The sequence below is a fragment of the Ascaphus truei genome, chromosome 21 (genome assembly GCF_040206685.1).
Source record: "Ascaphus truei isolate aAscTru1 chromosome 21, aAscTru1.hap1, whole genome shotgun sequence".
Taxonomy (NCBI): domain Eukaryota; kingdom Metazoa; phylum Chordata; class Amphibia; order Anura; family Ascaphidae; genus Ascaphus; species Ascaphus truei.
This window is the reverse complement of record NC_134503.1, coordinates 24,302,119-24,314,578: the sequence shown is the minus strand read 5'-3', so window position 1 is coordinate 24,314,578 and position 12,460 is coordinate 24,302,119. Positions and strand designations below refer to the sequence as shown.

At 49.1% G+C, this 12,460-nt stretch overlaps 2 protein-coding genes across 4 annotated transcripts in view; one reads left to right on the top strand and one right to left on the bottom strand.

Moving 5' to 3' along the window:
* The window catches only part of PSMB7 (proteasome 20S subunit beta 7), a 48,828-nt gene extending 42,523 nt beyond the window's left edge, over positions 1-6,305 (top strand). The window contains exons 7-8 of the mRNA XM_075579484.1: positions 4,982-5,133; positions 5,858-6,305. Of these exons, the coding sequence (XP_075435599.1) occupies positions 4,982-5,133; positions 5,858-5,969 (264 nt within the window). The 3' untranslated portion in view covers positions 5,970-6,305. The remainder of the gene's footprint in view (positions 1-4,981; positions 5,134-5,857) is intronic.
* Positions 6,306-6,845: 540 nt separating this feature from the next.
* The window catches only part of NEK6 (NIMA related kinase 6), a 161,457-nt gene continuing 155,842 nt past the window's right edge, over positions 6,846-12,460 (bottom strand). For 2 of the 3 annotated variants that reach the window (XM_075579376.1, XM_075579377.1), the window contains 2 exons: positions 12,083-12,196; positions 6,846-8,090 (listed from right to left, as the gene is read on the bottom strand). In XM_075579376.1, the coding sequence (XP_075435491.1) occupies positions 7,980-8,090; positions 12,083-12,196 (225 nt within the window). In that variant the 3' untranslated portion in view covers positions 6,846-7,979. The remainder of the gene's footprint in view (positions 8,091-12,082; positions 12,197-12,460) is intronic. The other variant, XM_075579378.1, reaches the window with a different exon arrangement.

Below are 12,460 nucleotides of genomic sequence, written 5' to 3'. Positions count from 1 at the left end.
GTGTGTGGTATTGTGTGTGTGTGGGGGGTGTTATTGTGTGTGTGTGTGTGTGTGTGTGTGTGTGGTGTTATTGTATGAATGTGTGTGTGTGTTATTGTATGTGTGTGTTTGTTATTGTATGTGTGTGTGTGTTATTGTGTGTGCGTGTGTGCGTGTGTGTGGTGTTATTGTGTGTGTGTGTGTGGTGTTATTGTGTGTGTGTGTGTGTGTGGTGTTATTGTGTGTGTGTGTGTGTGTGTGTGTGTGTGTGTGTGTGTGTGTGTGTGTGTGTGTGGTGTTATTTTATGTGTGTGTGTGGTTATTGTAGTAGTAGTAGTGTGTGGTGTTGTTGTAGTGTGTGTGGTGTTGTTGTAGTGTGCGTGTCAGCTTGTTTCCAGAGCCGACTCACAAAAGACCCCGAGAGGTGATCCATCAGCATGTGCTGTTCCACCAAACTGCGCCCCCCAGACAGCGGCTTAAAGCTGAGATTTAATACAGCCTCCTTCTACCACGAAGCAGCACCGACAGTTTAAAGCTCATTCTCTAAATCTCAGCAGACTTTATGGCCAGCTGAGGGCCTATATAAACTTTAATGGCATTACAGCACATAAATCATCTTTTAAAGATGCTGCTAGCAGCTCGGATATTAAATGCAGACAATTGTGCGCGTTATAAATAATTTATCAAACACGATTTTAGATTACCCTTCAAGGCTGAGTTCTTTATTTCCGCCCTTACTGCTGTATTCCTAAGGCGCGTCTTGAAAGCCCCATTACCGGTCAGTTTAATGAACTCAGGGGCTGTTTGGGCCACCGTGAGCCGCATGCTGCATCTGCGGTGACCGCTGCATGACTGATCTGGAGCCCTCTCTCTGCCTTTCCAAGTCCTGCCCATTTGTCATGTGCTGGTAAATGGCGGCACATTGGAGCCCTGGGACACATTGCGGGATACAGTGATGGAGGCGAACAGATAGCGCTATAAAGTGCTGCTTGTCACAGCTGACGCGCGGTACCGTACATCACTCTTATTGTAATCTCATTTAAGAAGCAGCGCAGGCCCAGGGGTAAAATATTCCCTGGTACTTTGGACTTTTGCAGCCGTAAACTACCCCGTGTCCCAGTTATACACGCCAAAACTTTTTCCCTTTAATTACACGTGTGGTCTCTGCCTCCAAAAGGCAATAATGCGTCTGTTGGGAGGTGGTTACAGTTGAGATGTGTGTCCTCTTCTCCCCCCTCCTCTTCCTCCCCATCTTCTTTTCCCTCCTCTTCCCACTCTTCTCTCTGTTGGTCTCCCCCCTCTTCTCTCTGTTGGTCTCCCCCCTCTTCTCTCTGTTGGTCTCCCCCCTCTTCTCTCTGTTGGTCTCCCCCCTCTTCACTCTGTTGGTCTCCCCCCTCTTCTCTCTGTTGTTCTCCCCCCTCTTTTCTCTGTTGTTCTCCCCACTCTTCTCTCTGTTGTTCTGTTCTCCCCCTCTTCTCTCTGTTGTTCTGTTCTCCCCCTCTTCTCTCTGTTGTTCTGTTCTCCCCCTCTTCTCTCTCGTTCTCCTCCCCCCCTCTTCTCTGTTCCTCCCCCCCCCCCCCGCCTCTCTCTCTGGTCTCTGCCCCTCTCTCTCTGGTCTCCTCCCGTCTCTCTCTCTGATGTCTCTCTCTCTCTCTGGTCTCTCTCCCTCCCCCCCCCCCCCCCCGTCTCTCTGGTCTCTCCCCCTGTCTCACACCATCCCTTCTCATTGCATGGTTTTCTGGCAGAAAAAGGTTAACCGTGTACCGTGGAGATGCACACTTGTATACGCTGGGAGCTCGCTCCTGGCAGACACTACCACTGCCAACGTCTATACACAACTCGAGGGAGGACACAGCAGTCTCGTGCAGTGATATGTCCTGGTTTGGTAACGGCTGCTGCTCCCGTCTGCTGAGCTCCTCTGTGTGTAACCCTTTCACAAAGCGTGCTTCTAATACGCACACGTCACATCACTTTATTAACGTTTGTCCTGTATGTCTTTATCTCTTGGGTTTTATCATAATCCGCTGCGGGGGAGGCCTGCACTGCATTGGGAAGGGGTCAAACGGCGTGAGCACTGCAGGTTGTAGCAAAGCCATACTATGTAACATCAGTCACTCCTAAACTTGTCTGATCCCGGGTATGCCGGTGTCGCCCTCCTCGGTATAGGTGTATGGCTGATCCTGGGTATGCCGGTGTCGCCCTCCTCGGTATAGGTATATGGCTGATCCCGGGTATGCCGGTGTCGCCCTCCTCGGTATAGGTGTATGGCTGATCCCGGGTATGCCGGTGTCGCCCTCCTCGGTATAGGTGTATGGCTGATCCCGGGTATGCCGGTGTCGCCCTCCTCGGTGTAGGTGTATGGCTGATCCCGGGTATGCCGGTGTCGCCCTCCTCGGTATAGGTGTATGTCTGATCCCGGGTATGCCGGTGTCGCCCTCCTCGGTATAGGTGTATGGCTGATCCCAGGTATGCCGGTGTCGCCCTCCTCGGTATAGGTGTATGTCTGATCCCGGGTATGCCGGTGTCGCCCTCCTCGGTATAGGTGTATGGCTGATCCCGGGTATGCCGGTGTCGCCCTCCTCGGTATAGGTATATGGCTGATCCCGGGTATGCCGGTGTCGCCCTCCTCGGTATAGGTGTATGGCTGATCCCGGGTATGCCGGTGTCGCCCTCCTCGGTATAGGTGTATGGCTGATCCCGGGTATGCCGGTGTCGCCCTCCTCGGTGTAGGTGTATGGCTGATCCCGGGTATGCCGGTGTCGCCCTCCTCGGTATAGGTGTATGTCTGATCCCGGGTATGCCGGTGTCGCCCTCCTCGGTATAGGTGTATGGCTGATCCCGGGTATGCCGGTGTCGCCCTCCTCGGTATAGGTGTATGTCTGATCCCGGGTATGCCGGTGTCGCCCTCCTCGGTATAGGTGTATGGCTGATCCCGGGTATGCCGGTGTCGCCCTCCTCGGTATAGGTGTATGGCTGATCCCGGGTATGCCGGTGTCGCCCTCCTCGGTATAGGTGTATGGCTGATCCCGGGTATGCCGGTGTCGCCCTCCTCGGTATAGGTATATGGCTGATCCCGGGTATGCCGGTGTCGCCCTCCTCGGTATAGGTGTATGTCTGATCCCGGGTATGCCGGTGTCGCCCTCCTCGGTATAGGTATATGGCTGATCCCGGGTATGCCGGTGTCGCCCTCCTCGGTATAGGTATATGTCTGATCCCGGGTATGCCGGTGTCGCCCTCGGTATAGGTGTATGTCTGATCCCGGGTATGCCGGTGTCGCCCTCCTCGGTATAGGTGTATGGCTGATCCCGGGTATGCCGGTGTCGCCCTCCTCGGTATAGGTGTATGGCTGATTCCGGGTATGCCGGTGTCGCCCTCCTCGGTATAGGTGTATGGCTGATCCCGGGTATGCCGGTGTCGCCCTCCTCGGTATAGGTGTATGGCTGATCCCGGGTATGCCGGTGTCGCCCTCCTCGGTATAGGTGTATGGCTGATCCCGGGTATGCCGGTGTCGCCCTCCTCGGTATAGGTGTATGGCTGGTCCCGGGTATGCCGGTGTCGCCCTCCTCGGTATAGGTGTATGGCTGGTCCCGGGTATGCCGGTGTCGCCCTCCTCGGTATAGGTGTATGTCTGATCCCGGGTATGCCGGTGTCGCCCTCCTCGGTATAGGTGTATGGCTGATCCCGGGTATGCCGGTGTCGCCCTCCTCGGTATAGGTGTATGGCTGATCCCGGGTATGCCGGTGTCGCCCTCCTCGGTATAGGTGTATGGCTGATCCCGGGTATGCCGGTGTCGCCCTCCTCGGTATAGGTGTATGGCTGATCCCGGGTATGCCGGTGTCGCCCTCCTCGGTATAGGTGTATGGCTGATCCAGGGTATGCCGGTGTCGCCCTCCTCGGTATAGGTGTATGGCTGATCCCGGGTATGCCGGTGTCGCCCTCCTCGGTATAGGTGTATGGCTGATCCAGGGTATGCCGGTGTCGCCCTCCTCGGTATAGGTGTATGGCTGATCCCGGGTATGCCGGTGTCGCCCTCCTCGGTATAGGTGTATGGTTTATCCCGGGTATGCCGGTGTCGCCCTCCTCGGTATAGGTGTATGGCCTTCCTTGTGGGGTTTTGCAGCAGGTTGCTGTGTTGTGTGAGCTTCAGTTAGTGGTGTGGTCCTGCACAATAATACGGGCTCACCCTATAAATAAGCAAAGGGTGTGAGCGTGGGTATAAAGCCTCACACAGACGGAGACCACGAGACTGCACACGTGGCATTAGCTTATTGAGTTTTCCCACGGTTGCTGTTATTAATAATTCACTCTACATAGGAGTAACACTTTTTACATGTTTTTAATGTCCGGCTTTAGAACCACGCAGCAGCCTGGCTTTCCGTGGCATTGGACCACTGAATGACTGCCGTGGATTGTGCGCTGGGACTGAGCCTGCGGGGCTACTGATATTTCTGATTGTAGGGACTGCTGCCGTAATACCAGGGGTTTTATTTGCAGTAATTGTGAGCGTTTTAGTAATAGAAGTATCACATAACATACGCGGGCTGTATTTAACACGTCCGCATTCGCGTTAATTTCTTTTGAGTCACGCTTGTTTTTGCGGTCGCTGTATTATTGTAGCCATGCAGCATGCGAGGAGGGGATGCTGGGCAGACTTTCTTTCTGGGGGGCTCTGGGATATGATGGTTAGGGGTGTCCTTTTCCTAAGCATGAGACAGCTGTAAGTCTTGTCTTCTCCGACCTTTAAATAATTGCACGAGTACTAATGTGCGCGGGTCGTATTTCCGATCCGGAGCACATAGGCTCATTTCGAGTGATGCAGGGCCGTATTACACTGTAATATCAGCAAGCGACCAGACGATACATCACATAATACAGCTGTTTAGGGTAACGTATGGAACTACAAGGTTGTCCAGTGAGAGGCATAGGCAAGTCGTGTATTTTAATTGTAGTCCAGGACAGTGTGTCCCAGTATGTGTGACTGGTTTAATGTCTGTCTCTTCAGGAAGAAGAAGCCAAGCAGCTGGTACGTGACGCCATCGCTTCTGGGATCTTTAACGACTTGGGCTCTGGCAGTAACATTGATCTCTGTGTAATAACAAAGAACAATTTGGATTATATCCGTCCTCATGATGTGGCCAACAAGAAGGGAGTTAGGTGAGTCTTAAGCCACGTTCCTGTAGTAGCACCAGGAAGCTGCGTGTGACTTGAACAGCTCTACTCACCCTCACCCACCCCCCCTCTCCTCACCCACCCCCCCTCTCCTCACCCACCCCCCCTCTCCTCACCCACCCCCCCCTCTCCTCACCCACCCCCCCTCTCCTCACCCACCCCCCCCCTCTCCTCACCCACCCCCCCCCCCTCCTCACCCACCCCCCCCCCTCTCCTCACCCACCCCCCCCCCTCTCCTCACCCACCCCCCCCTCTCCTCACCCCCCCCCCCCCTCTCCTCACCCCCCCCCCCTCTCCTCACCCACCCCCCCTCTCCTCACCCACCCCCCCTCTCCTCACCCACCCCCCCTCTCCTCACCCACCCCCCCTCTCCTCACCCACCCCCCCTCTCCTCACCCACCCCCCCCTCTCCTCACCCACCCCCCCCTCTCCTCATCCACCCCCCCTCTCCTCATCCACCCCCCCTCTCCTCATCCACCCCCCCTCTCCTCACCCATCCCCCCCCCTCTCCTCACCCACCCCACCCCCCTCTCCTCACCCACCCCACCCCCCTCTCCTCACCCCCCCCCTTCTCCTCACCCACCCCCTCTGCTTGTCATGTACTCTGATCTGAGTTAGTATCTGGATGTACATTATCGGTAGAGCTATACCGCGCCTGCACAGGCATTGTGTGAATTAAGTGTATGTGGCTCTGTTTCTGTTCTCCTAGGACTGGAAGTTACAAATATAAGAAAGGAACCACTGGAGTTCTGTCGGAACAGATTACCCAGTTCAAGCTGGATGCAATGGAAGAATCTGTACAAACAATGGATATTTCCTAAGAAAGGCGAACCGCGCCGGCCTCACAGCCATGGGGGGCAGTGGTAACATTTAGTATGTGTTTTTTGTACTATGATGGACTAGGGTGGCTCACCTACAGTCCTCAAGTGCGCCCCCCTCAACAGGACAGGTTTTCAGGATATCCCCGATTCAGCACAGGTGGCTCAGTTGAAGACTGAGCCTCTGATTGAGCCACCTGTGCCGAAGCTGGGATATCCTGAACCTGTCCTGTTGAGGGGTTGGCTTGAGGACTGTAGGCGAGCTTCCCCCTATTAGACTATCTTGCTTGATCTGAATAAAGAGAAGTGAACAGTCCAGGATTGTTTCGCCTTTCAAGACCTCCGTTTAATTGTGTGTTGGTATTAAATCATGGCTAAGTATGCCCCGGCTGCAGCTTCGCTTCTATTAGCGTTTATGTATAAATATACAATACAAAGATCCATTATGGGACGATTTGAAATGCTCCCGTAACACAGCAGAGAATTACAGGGGCGCTTTACATAGCAACCATTCATCTGTCCATATGGGATATTACTGATATTAAGGATTTAGGCCCACATCTTCCCTATAAATCAGTAAGAAGTATCTGCTATTGCAGACGGTAATACATTGTGCATTAATTGTGACCAGAGCAGTGTGTCACCATCTGTGGAAATCTTCTTTTCCTAGTAATGTTACACAGGGATACGTTTTATATTTCAGCATCACTACAAAAAACAAACTTCTAAACCATTTAATTCAAATAGCAGACTTGCCACATAAGTAACTCATTAACCCGCTGCGTGTGCGCCTGGCAGGGAGGGGGAAACCGCGGGGTTAAGTCTTCAGCTTCCACAACTTTAAGTTTTTATTTATAGACACAAAGAAAAATATGGAGATTTTGTTTATTAGCAAAGATTTTATTCATCAACCACAAAGTCACACTTCCTTGACATTTGATTAGATCCTGTAACAGTTAGTCTTAATTCCCACTAGCTGCTCCTCCTTCCAGTAATCTGTTCCACTGCAGCATATGGTGTGTACACTGGAGGTTCCAGATCCAAACAGCAGGGGGACCGGTCTCATTTGGACTATTCTTAAGAAGTGTTTTTTTCCTTCAAATTGTGGAAGTCTGGTTCTGTTCACATTTTTTTGACATTCACAGTTGAGATAAAGGATTAACTCATTTCTAATATTGTTACTGGATAGCCCCTTAGAGGCTAACGCTGCTTTATTTTTTGGTTAATCTACTGAAGTCTTATAATCCATGAAAAGTGTCTTACCTCCAACCCAGAAGTGACCAGCTCCAGTCCAAGGGCCACCAACAGGTCAGGCTTTCAGGCTCAACCGGACCTGTTGGTGGCCCTTGAGGATTGGTGTTGGCTGCTACCCCAGCTATAAGCAAATAACACTTTCAAACTCCGCAGAAGCTCTTGTGATAACCCCACAAAGCGCAGCAGCATTCACTCGGAAATCAATCGCAATCTTCTGCTTGGCACTGGCCGTGGTGCTGCGCGTTTTGACGAGGAAAACAGAGAATTTTTTTTATATATAAGCTGAATGTCGTCTTTAAAACATGTTGACAAACGAACTGGAAGAATTGACAGCTAAAAATGTTATTTGCTAAATGAATCATTTGCAAAAGAAAGGCCTTAGCAGATAAACTAAACAATCTATAGAAAATAAAACTTGCACGTATAAACACTAGTAATGTCACCAGAGGAATTATTTCAATGTTCACATTAGAATGAATCGGGTTGTGTTCCAATGAACGCACCCTTCTCTAGCCTAAATTACACACACTTTTTTTTTTTGAGAGGATCTACAACTGTAACATGACATCTATAATCCAGTCTAAATGCGTTTTCCTCACAGATTCACCTGAAGCCTACGTGTCCTTGTTTAACCTCGGCAATAACAGCTGAAAAGGCTCGTCTCCTGCTAGAGTTCATGTGAGCCCTGCTTCTTCAGAGGGAAATATTCCAGTAAGGCGTGGGCATGTTCCTTTAAGTTGGGCGGGAGGTCTCTCGCCTTCATGTGCTGGAGATCCACACATGCATCTGTTTCGCCATCTGGTGGACGTAGCCAATGTCCGGCCTTTGGTCTGGATCGGGGTAAATACACATGCTGACCAGCTCACGTAACTGCAAGAGATGGTAAAGAAAGCCAGTCAGTCACTCTCAAATCTCTGCCCTAGCCTGTTATCCAAGTCATGCAGCTTTTCTGTTGTCTATTTCAATCGTGGGGGGAGAAATAATATTCCTGGTGTTGCACACACTCACAATCCAGCCACCTGACTTCAGTTTGCAAACACCCTCGCGGGAGATATTTGTTTTTGATGATGATTCTGCTTGCCGTGCAGGGGTTAATTAAGGCATTTCAGTACAATACACAGGTAGACCGGAATTGCTCTGATACATGTTTCCAAATCCTTAATGCATATGATGGAACATTCCCTGAACACGCCCCTCACACTAGACTCTAAACTGGAAAGCCCAGAGGCCAAACCCGCTCTCCTTAACTACAATAGTCAAATGAATGCTGCCAACATAAAACCAGACTTTATATGGCATTCTTGTCGGGCACATAATATTCAGTGCCCACTTAAATGACAATTAATACATAAATATTAAACTATGCTCGTCCCTAAATTCTGTGCTCATTTCAGAATGCAACGGTCTTTCTTACAATTAGAAGCTGTGCACGTGAGCCGAGGAAATCAACTAGAAAAGGATTTAACTGAAGCCGCTATTCCACTCAATGGAAATGACAATTCAACTGATTAAACACAATTATATGTCCTGCCCCTCAGTGATTTAAACAACTAATTATTCCTGGTTACTTTAGTTTCCCGATAGCTGTTGGGATGTGTGTTAATGTGATGAATATCCTACACCGCACAGAACGGTTCCCTGTAATAAAGGGAACGCATTTGTTTTGGGTTTATTTTTATTTTTTAAACAATGTTGCATCAACTTATTTGATACTTATCGGACTTCTCCATTAGTAGCCAAAAACATGTTTTAGAAAACATTGTAACTGCGATGTTCTTTTTTTCACGTTATCAAATCTTCTGTGGCTTTTCATCAGAACACAAAGCGCTCGTTTCCCTCCAGCAGGGCCAGACGAGTCAAAATACTTTGTTCACTAGAGATGGGACCGTTACCTCCTGATGTTACTGGCGGATAACCAGCTTTCTTTAATTCCACTACTCTGCATCAACTCAAATAACACGACAACCCCTAAACGCAAGATGTTTTTCTGCAAACACTTATTGAACTTCCAAACAAAAGTTCAGACAAACCTCACACAATGACAAGAAGAGAGTTCATTTGCATGGAACCCCTGCAATATAACCTGCTCGGTTCAGCTACTTAACCATGTTTGTCCATGAGGCACTTTCAACACTGATGCAGTATAATATCAGTTCCTCTCATCCTATATACAGTATCAGCACAGTTCCTCTCATACTATACAACATGGCCGTTAATCATGTGTTTAATGGCTTTGCCTACATTTTGGCAGTTTCACAAATCTTGTCGCCTTGTTTATATTTTGTACGTGCGCCTTTATTACACATTAAAAAAAAAAATGTTCCAAAAACTCCACTGGAAACTCTGTTTCTTTCTCCTCCGATATTACTGCGACGACATTGTTACGAGTCCTTTATTGGTGAATCGATGAGAAGCAACTTTCACGTTTCAAACCGTGGAAACATTTAATATTTTATCACGCGTAATGAACACGATCAGTGCGGAAGGAAAACAGAATTACTGGTGCACTGAGCAAGAAGCTGCTTTTGTCAAGAGCTTTATGAGGTTACGAAAGATCATGTCCTTGGGGATGCGCCTGAGCTGGTTTATCAGTAATACACTTTGCTCCCTTCACTGACCTCCCGGGAGGATACCATGGAGAAACACAACTAGCTTACCAAATGTCATCAATTCAATGCATTCATTTTGTGCTAAAGAAAGGAATTATGGCTACACAATATTTCTCCGTCTCCATGGGCCGGTGGCCTGGAAAGAGCCAGCGATGTGATAATTGACTTGAGCTATTGATTTCTATTGTTCCAGCTTGGAGAAGCTCCCCGCACAAGGCAGGTGACCTGGCTTAGCCGTGTACATGTGACAGGCGCAATAAACCTGCCCTGTACTGCTAGCTTCTCCAGCACTGAAGGAGTTAATAAAGACCATGAAACCGGCGTGGATTGGGAAGGAGGCACCATAGTGCCACCGTGTCCAAATGTGGACTCCGCTGGCACTTAATGTGCACAACTTACAGCCATGTGCGAGGGGAAAGGGTCATACGAGAAATGTTGGGGGAGGGCCTTTTAGACTAGAGCACAAATGACTGATCTATAAACGTGTATTGAGCAGGAAGACCCCTTATTCTATTACTATAACCCACGGACCTCAATCCAATATAGATAATTTAATTGTAACCCTTCTATTATTTCAGTGTGTACCTGCCACTACTTCCTTAACATTCCCTCTGCATGCAGGTGAGCTGGCCCTTTAAGGCAAGGCAGGAAATACACAAGATATATCTGCTCAGCCCAAATGATTTACTGCCCGGGACTGAGGCCCCTGGGGCTGTATTTTGGGCAGAGGATGAAGGGAGGGAGAAACAGGGCAGATTTCCCGAATACTCTATGAATGTTACACGCCTTGATCGCATGTTATCGTTATTGCCCTGCAGTATTATCACATAGTGAGGCCCGGGAGTTTCACCGCACAATGAGAATACTGCAACGGTAAAGCTGGCCACCTCAGTATTTACCACTCTGTGACGGAAGATGTCTTTTGTGGTAGTATGGCATAGTAAATATGCCCCTACAGTGCGTGTCAGTCTGACCTGGGCACTAGCTCGTACAGGTGTCAGATCTGAATTAATAACGGCACTTAACAGAAGACTATACGGTTGGAATGGGTTTGTTTCAATTCTAACACACCAGAAGTTGGTTGATTGTTACAATACAGGAAAGCCATCTCTCTGTAATCCGGGATTCAATGGTTTCATATAAAACATTCCCACCTCCCTGTGTATTAGAGCTGCAGTGCAGCCGCATTCTCTGCTTTTTTCAGCTTGTGTTCTATAGAAGGATATGTATAATAGCGTGACACATCCAGTGTCACCCAACAAACACTACACACTGCTAAATATACAACCCTTTGCCGTCTACCTACAAACCAACAAATACACAACCCTGTGCTGTCTAACCACATACCAACAAATACACAACCCTGTGACGTCTAACCACAAACCAACAAATACACAACTCTGGATAATTGCTGCAACATTGACGGCAGACAGTAGCCGTGTGTACAGACAAATATACCAAAGCCAAAGGGCACCTGCCCTGACCTCCGGAAACCTTCATCCAGCCGTTCTGTGGATAGTGCATGCACACCATCTGGGGTCTAGTTCTGTCGGAGCTCGATGCTGCTGAGCGTTAAACTCTCGTTCTCACCCTGAATTGTATCACTGTACTTACACATGGTCTTTAGCACTGCCAGAGGGAGGCAGGCAGACAGTAATTGTACAGACAGGAAACACATCTGTCAACTTACACTAATTCCTGGTGCCAGCAGCCAAATACCAAGCGGCATGTTACAGGAGTGTGAAATACACAAGCAGCAGAAATCCTCACTTCCAATGCAGTATAATAGGTTTGTGTCAGTGCCGTGTGTGTATTTATAAAGATTAGTGTGTGTGTGTGTGTGTGTGTGTGTGTGTGTGTGTGTGTGTGTATGTATATATATGTATATATATATATATATATATACACACACACACACACACACTACATTCCCTCTGCTGTGTTTATCTGAGATGCTGTGTACATTTGCACGTGATTTATACATATATTACCTATGTCATCCCCGTGTTTACATACAGTAAGTGTACGTCAGGGCGCAGTTGTTCTGGTTCTGAGCAGTAGATACAGAACAGCACATGCAGAAACACTGACTTATACTGAAGAATTCAAAATATTCCACGTATTACATGTATACCCCTCCTGCGTGATAAGACACGGTGTGCAATACACAGTGCATCTCGCCATCACGGATAAGATGAGGAAACCTCCATATAGTAAGTACTCAGCACCCAATGCTGGGCTTGGCCCACTTACCTTTTCTGAGTAGTGCTCTGTGGGCAGAGGTGGGTACTCACACCGCTCTATCTTCTGGCACAGCGAGAACAAGCTCATTTTGTCTCCGTAGAATGGACTCTGAAGAGCAGCCATCTGCACAGAATGAGAAAACTACAGGTTAGAGCAGGGGTGAGCAACGCCGGTCCCCAAGGGCTGTGTGTTATAAACTGTACCCAAGTACAACAATGTGATTGTGCACACTGCACAGCCTAGCCCAGGTCTCGACATGCGGGGCTTAGAAAACCTTTGTGCAGCCGCATGTCCAGAGAACGGACTGGAGGTGGGGGGAAGGAAGGGAGAGTGGCCGGGGGTGGAGATCGGGCCAGGGGGCCATCCCCCCGAAAGGCAGCGCATTTG